This window comes from Ovis canadensis, chromosome 2 (genome assembly GCF_042477335.2).
Source record: "Ovis canadensis isolate MfBH-ARS-UI-01 breed Bighorn chromosome 2, ARS-UI_OviCan_v2, whole genome shotgun sequence".
Taxonomy (NCBI): Eukaryota; Metazoa; Chordata; class Mammalia; order Artiodactyla; family Bovidae; genus Ovis; species Ovis canadensis.
The window spans coordinates 9,820,127-9,842,032 of record NC_091246.1 but is presented as its reverse complement, the minus strand read 5'-3'; the positions used below and the strand labels follow the sequence as shown (position 1 = coordinate 9,842,032).

General features: G+C 51.6%; 1 protein-coding gene and 1 long non-coding RNA gene across 42 annotated transcripts in view; one reads left to right on the top strand and one right to left on the bottom strand.

Moving 5' to 3' along the window:
- ZNF618 (zinc finger protein 618) overlaps positions 1-21,906 on the top strand; it is a 203,978-nt gene that overhangs the window by 115,659 nt on the left and 66,413 nt on the right. For 38 of the 40 annotated variants that reach the window (XM_069575346.1, XM_069575344.1, XM_069575324.1 and 35 more), the window contains 2 exons: positions 1,523-1,566; positions 19,334-19,596. In XM_069575346.1, coding sequence (XP_069431447.1) covers positions 1,523-1,566; positions 19,334-19,596 — 307 coding nt within the window. Of the gene's footprint in view, positions 1-1,522; positions 1,567-2,712; positions 2,820-19,333; positions 19,597-21,906 lie in introns of all 40 variants that reach the window. The other 2 variants (XM_069575321.1, XM_069575325.1) reach the window with 1 other exon arrangement.
- LOC138433185 (uncharacterized) lies at positions 13,995-20,168 on the bottom strand. Of its 2 annotated transcripts, none has more exons than XR_011254195.1 (2): positions 18,950-20,168; positions 13,995-16,711 (listed from the first exon to the last, which is right to left on the bottom strand). It is a non-coding gene; the product is annotated as an uncharacterized lncRNA (long non-coding RNA). The 2 variants fall into 2 exon arrangements; XR_011254194.1 differs by having other exon boundaries at positions 13,995-17,882; positions 18,950-19,163.

The window sequence follows — 21,906 nt, the reverse complement described above, 5'->3', positions numbered from 1 at the left end:
GAGCCACAAGGAATGTTGGATAAATGACTTTAATTCTTTGACCCTCAGTGCCTCACCTGTAAAATGGAGAGATTGTGTATGTGTGTTGGGAAACCTGTCCAGAGGATTAAATGAGAAGCATTCAGTGCCTGTACATTAGTGCTGGGTGGGAAGTTGGCTGGGGAAGTGAGTCTTGGTACCCACAGGGCACTGGGTGGGGAAGTAGACAAGAGAGGGTGGTGGGGACTGTGGCTAACCAGGTAAGTCACCTCAAGGTGATTGGTCACGTGGGACTGTGTGTTGCTTTTAGAAGCTGAACATCTGGCTTTGGGGGGGATGAAATCCCTTTATTTTTATATATTGACTATTTAAATCAAAGTCCACCATCTGGTTTTGCCAGTTTGCAGCTTCTCAGAGGCACTCATTACCAGGTAGCTGCTGCTGTTTTTAAGTCCTCAGTCCTTCATTTGCAGCCCTGAATTTCAGAAAGCTTGGAAACAAAAAGACGTTTTCTAACTGGTGAGGTGACAGAACTTGACCAGAAAGGGGAAGAGGCTAGGTGCTGGCTTCATGTCACCCATGTGCTGACTGCATATGTTTCACTACAGAAACATCCACCTGCTTGAGCACCGGGTGCTCCCCAGACCCTTCCAGGGTTGTTGCAAAATATAGAACACATGCAACACATTCCCATTCTAAAATTGGAAAGAGTCCGAATTTGGAAACACATGTGCACTTGAGTTTTGAACTTGCATTATTCCAACTGTGGTTACTATTATCATAAATGTTTCCCCAAAGCTGGGCAATGCATCTCCAACTAGGGGTCTTGGAGAACCCATGGCCTTAGTTTTTCCCATGGCCATGGCCTTGGCATTGAGGTCTCTCCCACATGGGCCTAGGTGTCAGGATCGCTGGGTGTTTGTGACTCAGTCCTCATGAGACTTCAGGCAACTCCCTTCTCTTCTAGGGCCTCAGTCTCTCCAGCTGAACCAGAATTTTATGATTTCTGAAAATTTCATTTGGTTAGCCTTATCTCCCCACCTCCCACCCCCCCCCCAAATAAAAGTGATTACAAACCAGCATTCTCTTGCCTCCCTCTGCTTGCAGGGTTGGGGGACAGCCTATTTTAACATAATAGGATTTTCCCCCTCCAGTTGGTAGGAATAAATCTGCGGCTACTGTTTTATTGGAAATCCCAGCTGAAAATAAAAATGGTGCAATTCAATCTCAGATTTAGCTGGTTACTTACTTTTCACTGAGTCCCAGGAGCTCTGTGGTTGCTGGGTTTATGTTGGCAGTGGGTGCTCAGCTGGATTTAAAGGGCCAAGCAGATTGGTGGTGGAGGGTGGGGTGGGGGTATGGCTGTCCTGACCCCCTCTTGCCACTGGGGGCAGATTTTTCCAGCCTGGAGGAATGGAGCAGGGGGTGGTGGCCCACTCTCCCCTCTGAAAGCTGGTGTTTGAGTGGGAGCTTGGTAGGGTACAGTGGGTAGCCTCTGTGTCTTCCTCTTGGCTGATATAGGTGTCCTGGATTTCCTTTGCAGGCTGACGGAGCCAGTGCAGCTGGAAGGAAAAGCGCGGCAAGCAGGTATGCCCCCCTCCCCTGCCCCCCGCCGCACTCCCCTTTCCTTCATCCCTGGTCGCATGGCTACCTCTGTCTGGTCATCACCTGCCGCCTGAAAGAATGGCTGGTCCAGGCCAGCCCCCTTTGCTGAGAAGTAGCCATGCTTCCCTGGAGGACATGGAGCTGTGAGTAGCACTTCCCAGCTCTCCTGGTGCCCTCTGTGGGCACCTGTGACTGGAATCTAAGGATGACTCAGTGCTGAACTGGCCTTGGCTGCTCAAGTTAGCAGAGACTTGGGGGTGAAGTGCAAGACTGGGCAGGAAGACCTGGGGTTGAATCCCATCTCGATGGCCTCATCGTGAACTCCAAGGGCGCCCAGCCTAGTCTGGAATTCATTGGCCTGACTTCAGTCCTGTGTTCCTCCCCTAAGCTCGTCCCTCCAAATCAGGAGGGTGGAATATTCTGCTTAGCCAGACCTCACCCTTGGAGCTGGCAGGGGATGGCGGAAGGGTGGTCCCCAAAGGAGAGCAGGAATGTCATGACCAAAGATAGGGGGAAAGCAATGCTGGACAGGCCCATGGAGCAGACGTCTGCCACCAGGGGCGCAGGCAGACACTCACTTGCTATAAACGTTAGTGCTGTTCCTGCTGTTCCATTGGATAGAGCAACTGGAGTGGCCAGATGACCTTTATTTAGGGCATCGATGGCAAGAAGAAGGCAAGGGACAGCCTAGAGAGAAGGCTTCCCAGGCTACATCCACAAAATGTAGGACAGGCTCTAGGATTACCTACTGGAGCTGGGTGTGCCAAGCACAGGAGTATGCCCTTCAGCTCATGGAACACTGGTTCTTTAAATGTTAATAGATTTTTATTGGTGGGGGGAAGGGTTCTTTGGCCAAATAATTTGAAGAATGGCGAGTCAAAGTCCGCAGATTTCTTTGCTGTGGAACTTTCCAAAGCATTTCACGTGCTAGGGTGCTTGCCTCAGAGCATCCGAGAGAGAGAGGAGAATGACATGTTTCTCAAACTTACTTAACTGTGGCGTGCTTTTATTGAAGTTTATCCCGTGGAGCTAGTGTTCCTTGTAATGTGCTTTGGGAAACCATGCAAGCAGAAGGGTACGGTGCTTAGCTCTGCATTTCAGCGAGATCACCCTGGCCCCCATTTGCAGGATGGATTGGAGATGGCTCGAAAGGAGGAATTGACACCAGGCTGGAGATCTGCGTAACCCGTGCAAGCCAGCATGGCCTGGCTTCCACCCACCTCCCCGGTCTTCTCGTACGTCTCCTCCTTGCTCAGTCTGTTTTAGCTACCCTGACCCTCTAACTCTGTAAACCAGGGGTTGCCCGTCTTTACCTGTGAAGGGTCAGATAGTCCTTCACACTCCACAGGCTGTAGGTCTCTGTGGCACCTCTGCCAGCATAATCCAGAAACGGCCACAGATGATACATAAATACACGAGCGGCCGTAGTTTGCCAGCGCCCTGGCCTGAGGGGCTTGGCAACTGCTGTTCCTTTGCCTGGGACATTCTTTTCCCCAGTCTTTCCATGATCAGTGCCCTTTCATCCTTTAGCTTTCAATCCCATCCTCCCCTCTTGAGACTCCTTCCCTGAGCCCCTCCAGCCCCACCTGTGGCCCGTGTCCCTTGTGGCCTGTTTATGCTCTTCACTTACTCCTCGTATTTCTGTGCTTTCCTCTGCTTTCCAAATGCCAGCTCCAGAGGCCACTTCTGTCTTGTTCAGTGCTGTGGGCTGATCCCCAGCCAGCACTTAGGGAGTGTTTATGGGATGAGTGCCCTGAATGAGGTGGGAGAAGATGGGATAGGGTAGGGGCAGGGAGTGTGGGCTAGATTGAAGGGCTGAACAGTCGAGCCTGGGCTTGGAAACCCAGACAGTGACTCATGTAGCCAGTGGCTGCCCAGCGCCCTTGTATTTCTCTCCTGGGCCGCTGACATTAGAATCTTGCGTAAGAACAGTGTGTGAGGCTGTGGCTAGTGGGAGTCCCTAGAAGGTGAAAATGCTTCCTAGATCTGAATGTCAGGACTGAAAGGGGCTTGGGCTTTGTCTGGTCATTCCCTTCACTGAACACATGGGGACAGAAGTTCCTGCTCAGGGTCATGTGCTGAGTGAGTGGCCGTATCAGGCCTTGGCCCTCCCTAAGCTGGTACTCTGTCCACTTTACTGATGCTGTACTCAAGTGAGGGTCTAGCCAGCTGCCCCCACTGCCCTCTCTTGTTCATTGAACACCTGCTAGGTTAGACCCAGTAGTCTGTGCTATGGATTCAGGTAGATTAGATGCTAATTTTTCCATCCAACAGACATTAGAGCACCTGCTCCGTGGCAGGCACCATTCAAAGTGCTGGGTCTGCAGCAGTGAATACATTCCCCTTCTTTCCTCATCACTTGTATGTGGGTGTGGTCCTTGCCCTCACTCTCTAATGCATGAATCTCTCCCAGGCTACCATCTCTGCCTAGTGACCGGAGAACAGCAGATGGTTTTCCCCACAGTGCTAACAGGTGCCTGAAGCTCTATATTGTGTCTTATCAGCCCAAGGCTGTAGTGAGTGCTGAGATCAGCTAGAGATGCCTGGCCTGGTCAGGGGAGGTGGGAGGTGGCCTGTGTGCCATCTGTTTGCTCTCCCTGATTAACCTATATCTGCATACACTTAGTAATGGAGCCCCATGTTATTACCACAGTGCCAGAGTATACACCAGAAAGAATCAGCCCAGACCTTACTGTATGACTTGCGATGCAGAGAAAAAAATTCTAATAATAACTACCATTTAGCCAGGCTCTGAGCTAAGTGATTTACATTTATTAAGCAATATCATCTTAATGAGGCTTCCCTGGTAGCTCAACTTGTAAAGAATCTGCATGTGTGCAGGAGACCCTGTGGTTTGATTCCTGGTTTGAGAAGATCTCCTGGAGAAGGGATAGTCTATACCCACTCCAGTATTCTTGGGCTTCCCTGGTGGCTCAGAGGGTGAAGAATCTGCCTGCAGTGAGGGAGACCTGCATTTGATCCCTGGGTCGGGAAGATCCCCTGGAAGAGGGAATGGCTACCCACTCCAGTGTTCTTGCCTGAAGAACCCCATGGACAGAGGAGCCTGGCAGGCTATAGTCCATGGGGTTGCAAAGACTCAGACACGACTGAGCAACTATACACAGCACAGCCTGTAATCTTTATCACAGCTCTGTGAAGGATGATCTTATTCCCACTCTACTACCGAAGCTGCCGAGGCCCAGAGAGGTATGTACACAGTTGTAAGTGAGCAGCGCAGCCGGGGTGCCTACCCGGGTCTGACTCTTCTGATGCAGGTGCCTCGCCACCGTGCCCTCCTGCTGCTGTAGGAAGTGATCAGTTTACAGAGTTTAGAGGAGCCTGTGAGGGGACCAGGGCTGGGCCGTCGGCTGGGGTCTTGTCCAGAAGGCGGGGCCTCGGAAGGAGCTCACAAGGGATTTTATATTGATTCTGTTGTTAAAGCTAATAGAGCATCTTTGAAAGACCAGGGCAGTGTTACTGTCAAGTGACCCAGCAATCAGTGTGAGAAGTGAGTTCTGTGTTAAACGTCCAGAGAACATTAACATAGCCCTAAGCTGATACCACTGGTGAATTTGACTCCTGGACAGAGGAGCCTGGTGGGCTACAGTCCATGGGGTTGCAAAGATTGTCGGGCATGACTGAGCCCAGATATTGGGTTAGATTGGCCAGGTAGGGTTAAGAGTCTTGGATGCTTTGTGGAGCATTAGACTCATGCAGTCCCAGCTTCAGATGGAGAGACTAAAGCCCGAGGCTCCCCGAAGTCAAGAGTGAGGCTGGATGGGCCCGGTTGGGACTGACCTTGAAGGACCTGTGACTCTCTGACCGCCGCTCCAAGCTGTGCCATGCATGCTGTGTTATCACACCAGGGTCTGCTTTCGTCCCAGCGCCTTCTTTTTGGCCCAGAACACCTCATGTTGTTCCTTCTCCAGAGGGCCTCTGGCTAAACCCCAAAAGCAACAGCATGGGCTGCTAAGGAATTAGTGTTAAATTGAGGGGGACAAGGAGAGGTGGTGTTTCTGATCCTAGGAGACAACTGCCGTGGTTTGGTTTACTTCCCTGTAACCCAGCCTGGGTCGGTTTTACAAGACCAGTGATCTCAGCTCTTGAGGTTAATGCTAACCTGGTGTTCAGGTTACAGATCGCGTAGCACAATGCATTTAAACCTCATTTATTCTAAGAGGCGTGGAGGGCTATGGGGCCTTAACTGTAGAAAATTCTAGCATTCTGAATGCAGTTTTCATAGGCAGATAAATGTAGCTTCAGCCTTGCTGTAATGAAGAATTAGGGCCCCCCCCCCGCCCCCGCCTTTTTTTGGTCAGTTGAAGGTTTTTAGAGTTGGAAGGACTTTGTTGATAATCTGGTCCAGCCCTTTCATCTGGAGATAAGGCAGGCCAGGGATAGAGGCGGTGAGGGACTCGTTTGTTCGCCATGTGTACCAGTTGCCTAACAAGTGATCCAGGCCGTACAGACAGGGAGGCTGGGGTGGAGGAGAAGGTGATAAGACCAAGGCTCATTCATTCATTCCACAAACACTTACTGAGTGCCCGCTAAGTGCTAGGATCTGACCTTGGTGCTGTAAATAGTGTGGTGAACAAAACAGAAATCCCTGGTCTTGTGGAGCTCACGTTCTTGTGGGAATGGGGGAGACATAAATACTGAAACTATATCACCTGTCATATGGTAAGAAGTACTTTGGGGGAAGGGCAGAGAGGGAGATTGGGAGAGTCAGGAGTATTGCACCACCAAGAAGGTGACATTTGAACAGAGATTTGAAGGAAATGAGGGACTGAGTCAAGCAGTCATTTGGGGAAGTGTGTTCTAGGCAGAGAGGACAGCAGGTGCAAAGGCCCTGGGGCAGGAGTGTGCACAATGGGTTGGAGCAGCCACAGGGAGACTGATATGGCTGCATAGGGCCTTGGAGACTGTTGTCAGGACTTTGGCCTTTACCCTGTGTGAAATGGGGAACCACTAGGGGTTTTGAGCAGAGGAGTGACATGATTTGGTTTTAAAAGGATCATTCTGTCTGCCAGAAGAATAAACTGCAGGGGGCAAGATGTTAAAGAGGTACTGCCAAAAGCTCAGGACAGGCAGGACCTTAGACAGTAGGCTTGGAGGGGAGTTTCTGAAAGGCCATGTTTTTCAGGCCTGAGGAATTCGTTTCAGCAAAGCATTTTGTGAGTCCTCCATTCAAAATGCACAGCCTTCTGCTTGGTCCTGGGAGAGCCCCAGAGTTGAACAAGATGGTCCCCGTGGCTCCCACTTTGCATGCTTGGTCTGTGAGGCATCTCACTCACCCTCTCTCTGAGCCCACACTGCCTGGTTTCAGATCCTGGCACCAGCTACTGTCTGGTTGTATGACCTTAGGCTGGTTACCTGACCCCAGTTTCTTCATCTGTAAAATGTGGGGTTGTATTCATATTGCCCTCATAGCGGTGTGAATGAAGATTAAGTGCACCAATGACGATATGTAGGGACTTGCCTGGTGGTCCAGTGGCTAAGCCTCCATGCTTCTAATGCAGGGGGCCTGAGTTTGATCCCTGGTCAGGGAAACAGATCCCACATGCCGCAACTAAAAGAGGCTGCATGCCACAACTTTAAAATAAAAAAAAAGATCCTGTATCCGCAACAAAGCCCTGGCACAGGCACACAGTTTTCTCTTTTTTTAAAGTGGTATTATATACCCTTAGCCCAATGCCTGGTCTGTGGTAGATGTTCGGTAAATGCTTGTTTTTATTGCCACTGTCGCTGCAATGCTGGATTCCATTCTCAGGAGGAGGGAACAGTGGGTGGCAGTTGACTTCTCATAGAGCCTGGACATCAGAGGGATCCTGGAGGTGGACTATGGGGGTGGAACTTACGTTTGAGGGCCCTCCATGATCCACTTCCCGTGTCCTGCAGTTTGCGCATCTCAAGTGACCCTCCCAGGGTCCCTCTGAGGCACCAGTTGGCATCTCTCCTTCTCACAGGGCCTGAGAAATAGACTGTTCATGGTCAACCAGATAATCAGATGGCTTTGGGCCTCATTGAGTCTTGTCCTTTAAGCCAAAGTTTTCCCCCCGATGGACAGTTAAATCTCATAACCACATGTGTATGTCTGTGTAATTGTTTTTAAATGATAGCTGCTTCTTGTTTAGCATTTTGGCTTTCAGCAGGAAAATTGAAGTAGCCCTAAACAAATTAACCTTATTTGCACAAAATTCCATAGTACCAGTAGGCCTGATGCTGGTCAGTGACCAGGATGGTATTAGCAGAATGAATTATATGAGAACCATCCAGGCGCCATCTTCATCTTGGGGGCTTCCCTGGTGGCTCAGAGGGTAAAGCGTCTGTCTGCAATGCGGGAGACCCAGGTTCGATCCCTGGGTTGGGAAGATTCCCTGGAGAAGGAAATGGCAGCCGACTCCAGAATCCTTGCCTGGAGAATCCCATGGACAGAGGAGCCTGGTCGGCTACAGTCCATGGGGTCGCAAGAGTCAGACACAGCTGAGCAACTTCACTTTCACTTTTCAGGCTTTATCTTGACTGTTGGTTTGTGTTCCTGTAATTGGAACTCATTTGATTTCCAGAAATGTGTGTTCTCACCCAACCAGAGTTTGGCTATAAAAATCATAAACTGCAGGCTGACTGTAAGGGTTCATCTGCTTACTCCAAAGGGGCCCCTTGCTTTTCTGATGGGCACAGTTCACTCTGCTTAATCAGTTACTGTTAACTGTACAAATAAGGCAGATGCTGGAAAAATTCAGACATCCTTAGGATTGTCCTCTGGAGATGGCCACAAAAATGCAAACTGCAAGTCATATGTATCAAAAACGGTGAATTGCTTTTCCAAATGGCCCTGCGGTTCTCAGGCTTGGGGTGGTCCAGCAATGGGAAGTGATTGGGGTCTCTCGGGAGCCCAGACTGTCTAACCACCCAGCTCGAGTTTCCCACCTGTGCTCCTTGAGCATGTTTAAGAAAGTTCTCATGAAGCTGCAGTGGCCAGTACAGAGCATCTGGAAGTCTTGTCTTATCCTGAAGAAACTCATTCTTGAGCGTGGAACCAGGATGATATGACTGGGTTGCTTCTCAAAAACTCCCCCTGTTTTAAAATGTATTTGATGGTGCCAGGTCTTAGTTGTGGCATGTGGGATCTAGTTCCCTGACCAGGGACCGAACCCGGCCCCCCTGCATTGTAAGTATGGAGTCTTAGCCCCTGGATCACCAGAGAAGTCCCTTGAACCCTTTAATGGCAAAAGCCCTCAATCTGAGAAAGCAACCCTGGAAACGTCCACAGCCTCACTGTCTATACTGTTCTCCTCACCCTTGGCTTCCGCCTCCTCCAGGTTTCATGCAAACCACGATGGTTAAGAGCGTGGGTACATCACACCCACCACCTTGATGACACCACCTTCCCATCCTGCAGTGAACCTGTCCACGTGTGTGCCCACCTCTCCCTCCTCTTCATTGCGGATGTATGCAGGGCCCCCTACCCTCCATTCCTTTGGTTTTCACAGGGGCTAAGCACTCCTCTCCTGCCTTCATTTATGAGTTCTCCACCTGTGACCTAAGAGTTCGTCTTTTCCACAGTTGGACCACACTTTTCATGTTTTGCCTGACAAGTGCTTAGTAGAGACAGAAGAGAACTAACAGTTACTGAGCCCCGCTAGGTGTCTGATGCTGTGCTGGGCGCCTTATGAACATCTCTGTGCTTTAATCTTCTAAATAACCCTTCAAGGTTAGTGCTTACACATCAGGAAAGAGAGGTGTGTGCAGGTTAGGAAGCTTGGCAACAGCCTGCACACCTAGTTTATCATCTTCAAACCCCTTGGGGAGACTGGACTGTGTATGGAGGAGTCTCATTTGTATATCCGGGGGCAGCACACCTCTGGGAAGTGAGGGACCAGGCTTGGGTGTTAATAGTAGGGCACGTGGATGGAGCTGGCTGTGCATTCCAGATCCCATACAAGGTCATCAGCTGATCTGGTGGATGGAGAACAGAGGGGTGTAGGCCAGATGTAGTGCCAGGATGGGGCAAGCATGGTGGAGGGACGGCAGAGCTTTCTAAGCAGCTGGGCAGCTCGCGGCATCAGTTGTCAAGGTGGGCAGGAGAGAAGGGGTGCAGTCCTGTCGGGAGGCCTCTTTGCATTTCATGCCAAGGTGAATGGCCAGGAGTGTTGGGCATCAGTGATCGAGGCTAAGTCGCAACCTCAGTAGGAAGTAACGTTGATGGCAGAAGGGGTGTATTCTCTGTTTATATTGCTAGTGTGAGAGCCTCGGTGTAGCCTCACTCTTCATGGTTGAGACACCTGCTCCCGGGGTCTGTGCAGGACACCATGGGTGCCCTGGAATGTGCAGGACAGTGGGCATGGGCTCCTATGTGGCCTCACCTTCCCCGCCTGCCTGTCGAGGGCATTCTAAGTGGGTGAGAATTCCTGAGTCTGCAGAGTCTCCAAAGTTGTGTAGGGCGAATCATAGCACAGCGGGTTTTTAGAGAGCAGTGCTCATTGCTAGCTGATACGTGTCATACCGTGGACCAGCCCATTGGAAAACACAGTCAGTGCCTCTGTGTAAGACACTGTTAATAGCAACTCTTATTACTGACCTGGGCCAACCTTCCATGTGCCATGACTCCTTTGAAGGAAGCTTCCAGCTTTTCCTGGAGGGCCCCACCTGCTAAATGTCGGAGTTTGTGACTTGACAGCTGTTGCTCAAGACTCCTGCTCTTCTCTATTTTAGGTTTAAATTAACCAGGGAATTAACTCGTAATATTTAAGTCTTCACGCTGTCTTTCCGAGCTGCGGTATTACCCAGCGTTGTGGCTGACTGACAGCCATACATTGTAGAAAATTAAGTGCCTAAAAATTAATTCAGACTAATGATATATTTATGCATTGTAGGATATTTTGAATTTCTAGACTGTTAAGAGTTGTTTAATAGGTTAATAGTTTTTAATCTATTAATCTAATCTTTCCTACTTGACTATTTATTAAAATATTTCAGTGATACATGAGAGAAGTGGATGATTCTGAGGGTTATTAAGGCATGGGTGATGGCGTGAAGATTTGGATCACGGGTGGAATAGTAAATATAGCTGCCTCGATACTGGGGTTTGCAGCATCTGGGGTTTTGCTGTAGGTTCTTTCTCTTTTGGCCCTTCCGGGTTCGTAGTGAAGCTGTGACCTTTATCCTCATGATTTCTGTTCTTGTGGCTGAAAACAGGAACCTTTTTACACCCAAAGGACATCAAGGAGAGCTGGAGGTCAGCGCTGAGCAGAGCCCAAGCACCTTTCTCTGCAGCAGCGATGGGCCCTCTGTTTCTCTGTTTCCTTGCATTTCTCTGTTTTCCGTTTTTAGCATTGAGCGTGTGCCTGTTCGGCCAAGATACCAAGGATACGGTAGGAGACAAGGAAATGCACGTGTTCCCTGTCTCTTGGAGCTTCTGGTCATTCAGTCTTGCATTTCTTCATTCATTCAACAAGTGTTTTTTATTATTTTCTCTAGAAAAAAAAAACAAAACCAGAAATCATCCAGATGATGGTTTTAAAAAGTCCAAGGATTGGAGTCAGGCAGACCTGGTGGAATCCTGCTTCTGTCACTAGAAAGCTGTGTGACCACGAGAAAGTCACTCTGTTTCTCTGATCCTTGGTTTTTTAATTTGTGAAACAAAATTACCTGCCATGTAAGGCATTGTGAAGAGCAAGGAGATGGTACTTGCACACAGCCTGAAGCAGCGCCTTGTCCCCGGCCCCTCCTAGCCGCCTGGTGTGTCCTGACTGCCCTGTCCTCGCTCACCCTGTGACTGTATCATTGCATCAGCATCTCCACTCCACGTGCTGGCGTTTTCACACCTGGCTGTTTACTGCTTGCATCGTGGCTGACATCTGCCAGGGTCCAGGTTCAGGGGTACAGAAAGCAGTGGGGTGGAGCCACAGGGAATTGGCAGTGAGACTCGGAGCCGGACCCTGTTAGAAGCAGAGGGGGAGCCCAGAGCCACTGGTCTGAGGCTTCAGGCTCCTTTGTGGGTATCACCCTGAGACTTCAGTGCCCTACCCCTGCCCAATGGCCTGAATCTGCTAATAGAAGATATAATAGTGGCCCTGCATCTTCAGGGGCTGGAGTCATTTTGTAATACCAGATCACCATCCTGTCCACCTTGAACTTGCATGTTATATATCAGTTCAGTTCAGTCGCTCAGTCGTGTCCGACTCTGCGACCCCACGATCCGCAGCACTCCAGGCCTCCCTGTCCACCACCAACTCCCGGAGTCCACCCAAACCCATGTCCATCGAGTTGGTGATGCCATCCAACCATCTCATCCTCTGTCGTCCCCTTCTCCTCCTGCCCTCAACCTTTCCCAGCATCAGGGTCTTTTCAGATGAGTCAGCTCTTCGCATCAGGTGGCCAAAGTATTGGATTTTCAGCTTCAGCATCAGTCCTTCCAATGAATATTCAGGACTAATTTCTTTTACCAATAGTATCTCAAAACTGGAGGAAAAAAAGTGATGGTGTCAGAGCGTTGCTAAAGCTGCCCTGTTGGTATTTCAGAAAGTAGGAAGAGCTCGTTGCAGTCAAGAAAATTTCCACCGGAAAGGACGAAGACAAGACTGACAGTTCAGGAAGAAGCTTCGCTTATTCAGAACTTTGGCTCCAATGAAACATCTCCAGCTCGTGTCCTCCCGAGGGCCAGATGGGTGGGACGTTGCTGCCTTCAGTTCTGGGTGTCAGCTGAAGCAGTCCAGACATCAACAATTCTTTTGGGGGGTGGGGAGAGGGAGACGCCTCAAAGGCCACGCTGCATTCACCTTTGCAAGGTTCGTTCTTGGCTCCTTAGGCGAGCAGGCGTTGATTGGTCACCTCGCCCAGGCAGCGCTGCAGGTGACCGCAGACCGAGGAGACAATGTCCCTGTCCTCGTGTAGCTCTCGTCCTAGCTGGGGAGACATTGACGAGGACGAGCGGTAACAAGGGTGTTACATGAGTGCATGGTAAATACTGAGCAGAACAGGTAGGGCAGGGAAGGGATGTGGACGTTTGAGTGAAGACCTGGAGGAGGAGAGATCCGGCCATGGGCATCTGGGGACCAGGGAGAGTATTCAGAAAGAGCGAAGAGCAGATGCAAAGGCTTGAGGCAGGAGCCTGTCCCACCTGCTCAGGGGACAGGGAGGAGGCTGCTGTGGCCCCCGGGGGAGGAAACAGGAGGGACAAGGTTAGCAGATGAAGTCAGTGGGCATGTGAGGCATGTCTCAGAGCCCTGAGGGTTGAAGCAAGGAGTCTGGCTGCTACTCTGGGTGAGAGTCAGAACCGTAAGTGGGTTTTGAGCCAAGGAGTGACGTGAGCTGGCCCGGCCAGGATAGAAACAGGGAGACGGGCTATGAGAATATTACAGCAAAACAAGAGAGCTGGGAAGGCAGCTTGATGAGAGTGGTGGTGGTGGGCTGGTAAGCAGTGGTAGGCTTCTGGACATATTCTGAAGGTGGGGTTGATAGGATTTGCGGGTAGACTGATGAGTAGGGAGTGAGAGGGAAGAGACGAGGATGGTCCCAGAGAGGTGGAATCATACTAACTGAAATGGAGAAGACTACTGTTAACCGATGACTCTGTCCTTGGCTGCAGGGTTTAGCTGGAAGAGCACTGGGATTGGAGTCAGGAGAATTTCCTGACTTGGGGGAAGGGGCACAGCCGCAGCTCAGTTTGGACCTGTAAATAGGGGTGCCTGCCTGTTAGGCATCCAGGTGGAGGTGTCCACCGGGCAGTTGTTCAGGTAGGTCCGGATCTCAGGGAGCGGTCCAGGCTAAAGATAGGATTTGCAATTCATCATCACATAGTTCATATGTAAAAGCACGAATCTAGGTGTGATCATGTAGGAAGTGAGTATGAGTAAAAATAGAAGAGGCTTTCGAACTTATCCTTGGAACAGGTTGACATGGAAAGGTTGGGTTGGTAAAGAGGAATCCCCAGAAGAAAGGGGAGTGGCTAGAAGGTGAGAGGCCCACGGGAAGGCCCAGAGCATAGCGAATAAAGTGTTGGAGGAGAAGAGAGGGGAGCTCGTTAAAGCCTGCCGATAGAGATGTATTCAGTCAGGACCCAGTAGGGATTGTTGGACCTAGGAGCTTGGAGGTCCTGGGAGGCCTTGGAAAGAACTGCTCTGGTGGAGTGGGGGCAGAGGGCAGAAACCTCACTGGACCTGGAAGGCATTGCCGAGGAGAGCCTCCCTATATCTGCAAATAAAAGTCATTTGTGCTCCAGTTATTGGTAGGTGGTCAGCTGGGTAGAACTGGAGGACTGGGTCAGTGGTCAGCCTCTGCAGCAGGGTACGCACGGCCCCTGACATCTTGGCTGGATGTGTGTTAGTTCATTTAACACCACGTGCATCCGTGCATTCATAGAGAGTGTTGTGTTTAAGCGCAGCTTGAGGCCAGTTAACCCTCTTTCGTAATGAGTGGAGTCTTTTAATGAGGTTTTATTCTAGAGAGAGTTAACCAAGTCATTACTTACACACTGTGATTAGAGATCCCTCCCCACCAGCTTTAGCATTATTTCAGTGGCTAAAGTACCAGAGGAAATAAGCAGTGGCCTTTGGTGGAGGTGGAGTGGCCCTGAGGCTGAGCCTTGCGGCAGAAGCAGGAGACACCTGTGGGGCAGAGGTCAGGCCTCCATCAGGGCCTTAGACATCTCAGACTCCAGCTCACTCATCATCAGATGGGAAAACTGACTCGAGTAGGGGCAGGACAGAAGTCCAGTGTGCTGAGGACTTCTCATGACCCCTGAGACTTGCTAGAATTTTAAGTGCTAGCATTTGTGGTGGGATGATGTAGAAACTCCACCCAGGAAGAACTTTGGTTGACTCCTGGGCATCTGGCATCGCTGGGACTCTTCCTTCAATGTGGCCAGAAATGGCATTTGTCTCTGGGCCTCCAGTCCACTGAGAAGTTGTCTGGTGGCTCTCTTGGACTGCAGGGCTTAGCGGGAACAACTCTAGGACAGAAGTTGCAAGAATTGGTCTCAGATTCATTGCTGGAGGTTGTGTGTCCTTGGGCACACCGTTCATTATGCATCGTGTTGATGAGTCTGTCCTGTGCAGCAGGCCCCAGGCTGGGGCTGGATGTGGAGGGGGGAGGAACAGACATGGGCCCTGCCCTCTGCTCTGGTTCCCTGTCTGGCCACAGGGCACTTGTGAGCGCCAGATGTGATGGGGTGTATATGAGCAGCGAACCGTCTGCTTCCCAGAGGAAGAGGTTTGTTTCTGAAACCTCCCAGAGCAGGCGTGTGGGCGCATTGACCAGATCAGACCTGGCCATGGGGATGAGTAAGAACAAAGCAAAAGAAAACTTTGGGACTGGCGGAAGCCACGGGTTTGCAAAGTTAACTGCTTTGGGGCTGTTTCTTCTAATTTAGTCACATGTTGTGTATTAGTTTCCTGTAGCTGCCGTAACAAATACCACAAATTGAGACGCTTAAAACAAGAGAAATTCGATCTCTCACTGTTCTGGAGGTCAGAAGCCTGAAAGCAGGTCTAGACCAGGGTCCCACACCGTCTGGAGGTCCTGGGGGCAGATCTACTCTTGGCCTCTCCAGCTTCAGGTGGCTGCAGCGTCCCTTGGCTTGTGGCCACATCCGCCCAGTCCGTGGTCCTCCTGCCTTCTCATCTTCTCTGTAGTGTCCTCTCTTCTGTCTGTCAGATGTCACCTGTGTCTCTTATAAGGGCACTTGTCATTGCACGTAGAACCCACCCAGAGAATCCAGGACAGTCTTGTCTCAAGATCCTGAAATGAATTGTATCTGCAAAGAGCCCTCTCCCAAATGAGTTCACATTCATAGATTCCGGGGATTAGGTCCTGGGTCTATCTTTTGGCTTCCCCAGTGATTCAGACAGTAAAGAATCTGCCTGCAGCAGGAGACCTGGGTTCGATCCTTGAGCTGGGAAGGATCCCCTGGAGGAGGGCATGGTTACCCACTCTAGTATTCTTGCCTAGGGAGTCCCATGCACAGAGGAGCCTGGCAGGCTACAGTCCATGGGGTCACAAAGAACAAGACACCACTGAACGACTCACACTTTCTATCTTTTGGAGGGGCCACCATTTACCCATGCCCCCGCCCCCACCACCACCACTAAAAGCAAAGTTGTTGGTATCAGAGACAGAAAAAGTGGTGTTCCTGGAGGCCGACCCACCACCATCCTTGTAATTCAGGCCCCATGGGTGCTTTGCGGCCATTGCTCTGGAACCACTAGGCCTTCAAGGATCACACTTCGAGAACCATTGCTTAGTGAAAGGCCAGGTCCCTTAGGGCATTCCTTGGGCAGGGACCTGCTTGGTCTGGCTCCTGTCCTGGCATTCTGGCCTGAGCGGTAAGCAGTGACCACAGACATCATGTACTTACTGAGAAATATCCTTTTAGTGCCTGACTTTAGATTTTATGTTGAAGTGTGACTTCGGTTAAATATAAAATTCATAGCATATCTTGAGCAACTATTTTGTAGTTATCTATATATAAATCTATTTTACAGCGACACAAATAGAATAGATTATGGAGTGTCAGCATGTAGATAGATTCCAAGTGCTTTTTCACTAATATACCTAATGATTCGTGCTGAGAATATCCAAGGGCTCCACTGTACATTTAAATGGATATAATTAAAATAATGAGCTCTATTTTAAAAACTGATATATGAAAAAAATTTTTTAAAGAAGTTTGAAAGAGCTGCACTACTAATTCAAAGTGATAGAAGGACTTCTGCAATTCCATTGTTATGAGGACACCTAATTAAATGTGAAGCATCCATGAAAAGCAACATTTGGGCTTGTAAATCTAAATTGTGAAGCCAGAGGAAGAGAAGTCCCCATGTTCTCAGTGTAGCGTGGGCTCGGGGGTGTCGCCTTTAAGGGAGAAGATGGTTGTGTGCCATTGTGCCTGTGGGCGAGACGATGGTTGATGTAGCTCCTGGTGTAAGAGTCGCCCATGACAGGCTGGGAGGGGGGCGGTGCATTCAGAGGTGGGGGGTCTAACTCCATCCCGAGCAATCAGGGAAGGCTTCCTGGAGGCAGGGACGTCATCGTGGACCAGTGTCATTAAAATGGCAGCTGCCATCCATTCTGTGCAGCTCCCTGGCTCACCACCTGCCCCACGCTGGCAAGGTTCATGGTGGTCCCCCTTTAACAGACAAGGATACTGAGCCTCAGAGAGGGGAATGTCTGGCCCGAGGTTGCGGGGTTTGTGGACACCCAACCTGTCAGACTCCCAACAGCCCAATCTGTCAGACTCCCAGCAGCCCTCCCTTGCACTAGGATGGCAGATGCTGTTGAGGTCCTTGAGGGCAGGAAGGGACCCTGAGTCTGCTTAGCTGGGATGGTCTCAGACCCCAGGGTGAGGGTGTTCTGGGCAGGGGGTTGTCCTTCCTGCTCTGTGACGTCAGCTACAGGGACCACTGACAGGTGGGACCCCTCCACTCTGATGATCTCTTCTCCGGCCCTGGGAACCATGTGGGCTCTGAGCTTGGGGCTGAGCGCCTTCTCCAGGCAGGGTCGGGGCCAGCCAGAGGCCAGCCAGGGAAGGGTCCTGTCTGCCCAGCTGCCCCAGGACCTGGGGGCAGTGTTCTTGCCAGATTGGCCCCTGGCAATCAGACAGGGTCCCTGAGTCCCATCTCTGTGCCCCGCGAGCCTTAGAGTGGGCAGGACTGACCAGTGGTATCTCCTGCTAAGTCTCAGGGCAGGAATCGGGGTTTCAGCAGCTTCCATCAGAAGTTTCTCTTAGTCACTCTAGACTGTGTTCTGATTCTACATTTTTTACAATTGATCCTCTTGAGGCCTTTTGAGTAGGTGCCGGGCTCCCTGCCTCCCTGTGCAGAAACAGGCTCAGAGAGGGTCAGGGCCCACAGAGGAGTCCAAGCTGGGATGGCAGTACTGGGGTTTAAACCCCACTGGTTTACTTCTGCAGACCCTGCACTAAAATCAGTGCCATGTAAGACTCTTCTCCAGTGTCCTCTGCACGCTTCCTTTCCCTCCCGCCATCCTGTAGACGGTAGGTACCCTTAGAATGTCTCCACTGGGGCCATTCTTCTAGGTCCCTTGCAGACGCTGACTTGTGTCTGCATCACAGCACTGTGGAGTAGGTGCTGTGTTTATCCCCGTTGTATAGGTGTGAAGACTGAGGCTCAGGGAGTGACGTCACTTTTGCAGGAACCCACAACTTGAGAATCGCAGTTCTAAGATTTGGCCCTGGGATGATCCAAATTTAGTTCCTTGCATCCTTTTCCTGCCAGGCCGTTAGGCCTCCTCTGTTCCCTCTTCTTGGTTTGCAGACAGCCTCCTCTCTGTGTCCTTACCTGGTAGGGAAGGAGTGGGAAAGATCTTTCTCTTTCTTCAAAGGCCACAGTCCTATCAGATAAGGGCCCCACTGTTCTGATCTTCTTTAACCTTAATTACCTGGTAAAGACCTTATCTCTAGATACGGTCTCATTGGGGATTAGGACTTCACCCTATGAAGTGGGGGTTGGGGGTGCAGTGCCATCCACAGCCCCTCCCCAGTGGCCCTCCTGTGCCCTCTCCTCATCAGCTAGGGCCTTCCTTCTGTCTCTGCTCAGTTCCCCCACCTGGGAGGGACAGTGGCCATGATAAAGTCCATGCTCTTGGGGTAGATGGAGCTGGAAGCCCAGAGGGGGAAGAGTCTTGTCCAGAATCACACAGCAAGCCCCCTGCCGATCTAGGATGAGACCCCAGGTCCTGCCTCCCAGCCTGGACACCTCCGCTAAGCTCCAGTTGGTATACTAGCTGGCCCTGACGGAACCTGCCTGGGTCTGGGCCTTGAAGTTTACGGTGCAGCTGCCTTTCTGGAGCAGTGGCGAGGGCTGGACCTGGCCAAGGCAGCATCACAGGCCGGGAACATGATCAGATTCCCCAGCTTGTGCACACCTTGGTTTTTCCAACCAATGCCAAAAGGACGAGGGGCCCTTGTGATAAGACAGAGAGTCTCCCTGAAAGGAGAGTGGTTCCAGTGGATGGCAGGGACCTGGCTTCTTGCCTTGGCTGGCCACCAGTCTTGTGTGTGGCCCTGGGCAGGTCACAGCTCTGCGTGAGACCTGAGTGCTTTCCTCCATATTGAGCGTATTAACTTGAGGATGGTTTCTCTTAATTTGAAGAGCCACCTAGAGGCCTGAGGGTGGGGGCCCAGATCGGTTCCATAGCTTCCCTGCCTTTCGGCTTGTATGTTCCTGTCTCTAAAGCAGGAGGAACGCTGCAGCCTTTCTGCAAAGGGTGGGGTGGACCCCACTCTGCACACATCAAGCCGCTGACACCCCTACCGCTCCAAGTGTAGCACCTGCCCCCTGGCCACTTGTTAGAAATGCATGCTTAGGCAAGCCCCCAGACCTGCTGAACCAAATCTGCATCTTACCAAGATTCTCAGCTGATTCATGGGCACATCGAAGCTTGAGAAGAGCTGATTTCTTCCAGCCAGAGCTTTCCTTACAGGTCTCGTGTAGCTCCAGTTATAAGAATTACTGGTCACATTTAGACCTCAGCTTCTCCATCAGCAAAATGGGTGGAATTGGAGCCATCAGAGCCCAGTGATTTTCAAACTGTGTTCCTCAGAGCCCCCAGGGTTCCCTAGAGGATCCTCAGGGGCACCTGAGTGGCCTGTGCTTTGTAAGGTAATGGTGACTTGAGAGGTGGGTCTGTAGCTGGACATTTTGCAACCTCCTGGACTGGGAGGGGGGTTTTCCAGGCAGGTCTGGGGCGGTGCTGGGGTCCAGTCTGAGCAGACTCCCTTCTTTGCCAGGGAGCGCTTGAAGCGCAGCCAGAGAAGCAGCAAGCTGGAGGGGCCAGAGCCCGCGCCGGCCGAGGCCTCGCTCAGCGCTGAGCAGGGAACGATGACGGAGGTGAAGGTCAAGACGGAGCTGCCGGACGACTACATCCAGGAGGTGATCTGGCAGGGCGAGGCCAAGGAGGAGAAGAAGGCAGTCAGCAAGGACGGAACCGCCGGCGATGTGCCCGCCGAGATCTGCGTGGTGATCGGCGGCGTCCGCAACCAGCAGACCCTGGGTGAGCACCTCTCCACAGGGTCGGGCCGGGGCCGGGGCGGGAACGTGCCGCAGAGTGCTGGAAGAGACAGGCTTGGGATCCCTGCCCCTCCCTGGCTGAAGGGGCCTTCTGTGGCTCCCCTCTGCCCTCAAGGAAGGGCCTTGGCTCCTGACACTCACCTTTACCTGCTCAGCTCTGCTCTGGAGCGCTTGTCTTCCCACTTGACGTGGCAAAAGCTGACCTGTCCTTTAAGATTTCGCTCAGGTCAGATGCCTGGAGCTTCCTGCGGGCCTGGTGGAATCCCTCCACTGTGCTTCCAGCACAGCACACAGCACTCAGTGTCCTAAATGCCCGTCTGCATTTCTTCCTTCTGGGCTTCCCCGGGGGTGGCTTTCAGTGTGGGTCCTGTTCAGATTAGTTGTCTGATCAGGATCGGATGAGTCGTCGTCTGGCACTTTCTTCTACCACTTGTGGTCTGGGCTGGGCTCCGAGGAGCTCAGAGAAATGAGCTTCTTAGAAACCATCTCTCCCCGCTTCTCAGCGTGAGCCAGGGGATACCCCTCCGAGGCTGCGTACAGTCCTGCCAGGTTTGCAAACGCAGATGCCCGCAAGGCCCAACAGATACATTTATTTAGCATCGTGGAGATGAGCCAGACAGGCAGGTGGTGGGGCTCCGGTCCAGCTGGAGAGTTACGGTAACTAACTAGGAAGATGGGCTCAGTGTGGCTAGATCTCTGGACACAGCGCATGCCAGAAATGAGAATTTTAAGGTAAATTTTTCTGGCTTTAAATGTTGGTGACTAATTTGACTTTTAAAATCTGCCAAAGGAAACATATCTGTGGTCAGAGTCCTTCCATGGGCCACCAGTTTTGCAACTCCGGCCTGTAAAATATTAGAGTCCACGTGCCCCATCCTGGCACAGAGGCCTTGCCTGGTCAGTTCCCAGACCTCCATTTGCATCCTTGCTGTCCTCCGCATTCGCGTGCTCAGGAGGCCACCTGCCTGTCCCTCCTGGGGCAGCTGTGCCCACCTCCTCCTGACTTCCAGGCTCCTGTCCTGTGAGAGGCAGGCAGGGCCTGGTGGGGGGAGGCTCTCCTAGCTCTCTTTCCCGAGTTTAAACTCAAGTCCTGTTGCCATTTTTCCCGACCGCTGGGGATCAGCCTCGAGCCCCCTTTCCCCGCTGTGCCTCAGCTGGTGGTGGTCTCCGTGCCCTGCCCGGGCCGCTCCAGCGTCCTGCTGGCAGCCTGCTTCTGGCATCGTCCGGGTGAGTCAGGGAGCATCCTCAGGGATGCTGGAAAGCTCCATCCTCCCCCGAGACAGAAGGGGAATGAGCCAAAAATGCTTGCTGAAGAGCGTGAGTGACCTAGCCCGGTGTCGAGTGAAAGAAGGGTCTGCTCCGGGACTCGTGTCTTAGCTCCCTCCACCCGGCTTCACACCCCATGGCCAAGGACTGTGTCAGTCTATAAGGGAGGTGTTCGTTAACTGAGACGATCTGCCCATGCTCGCTTTTGCGGGGCGGGCGGTGTTTTAAGACTCACTGGACTCAGGAGCTATGTATGCCCTTCACTGGGAGATGTCCAGTGAAGGGTAGTTGAATCTGAATCTTGAGATGGGGTCAGCAGTCAGGCTTCAGGGAGGAAGCCTGGAGCGGCCATGCTAAGGAAATGCTGGGGTGTCCTCCCTGGGTCAGCTGCCTGCACAGTGAGAGGCCCCAGGGCTTCGTGCCAGCCATGGACGCTGGTCTCCAGTTCAGCTGTTTCCCAGCATCAGGCTCCTTGCCCTTGCTGTGCCTCGCTCTCCTCTCCTGCTAAAGCAGGCATGCTCCCTGTCCTGGCTACCCCACGAGTGTGGGAACCACACAAAGGGGCAGTGGGTGGGGGACAGTATTGTACGCGGAAAACCTTGGCTCTTCAACCTGGGAACGCAGGTTCCCTGACTTAGTGTCTGTTACAGCTTGGGCAGGCTGCTTGACCTCTCTGTGCCTCAGTTCTCACAATTGCAAATTCATGGGGCTTTGTGAGGATGCACCATGATCACGTGTATAAAGTACTCAACGTCGTACTTAGTAAATAATTCACCATTATTCTCAGTAATACTCGAGTTGATAGTATAACATACCCTTTCAAAAGGAAAGAGTAGTAATAGTTTCTGCTTTTCCCCCAAGTCTGAGAAACAAGCCAGCGTGCCGTAGAGAAGAAATAGGACGGGGAAGAGAGTCGGCACTGGATGAGGTGTCAGAAGACATGGCTTCTGGTTGGTTCTTGATTTTCTCACCTGAGCTCCTTCTAGTACTGCTCCGCCTTGCCCCGCCAAAATCCAGGGACTTTCAG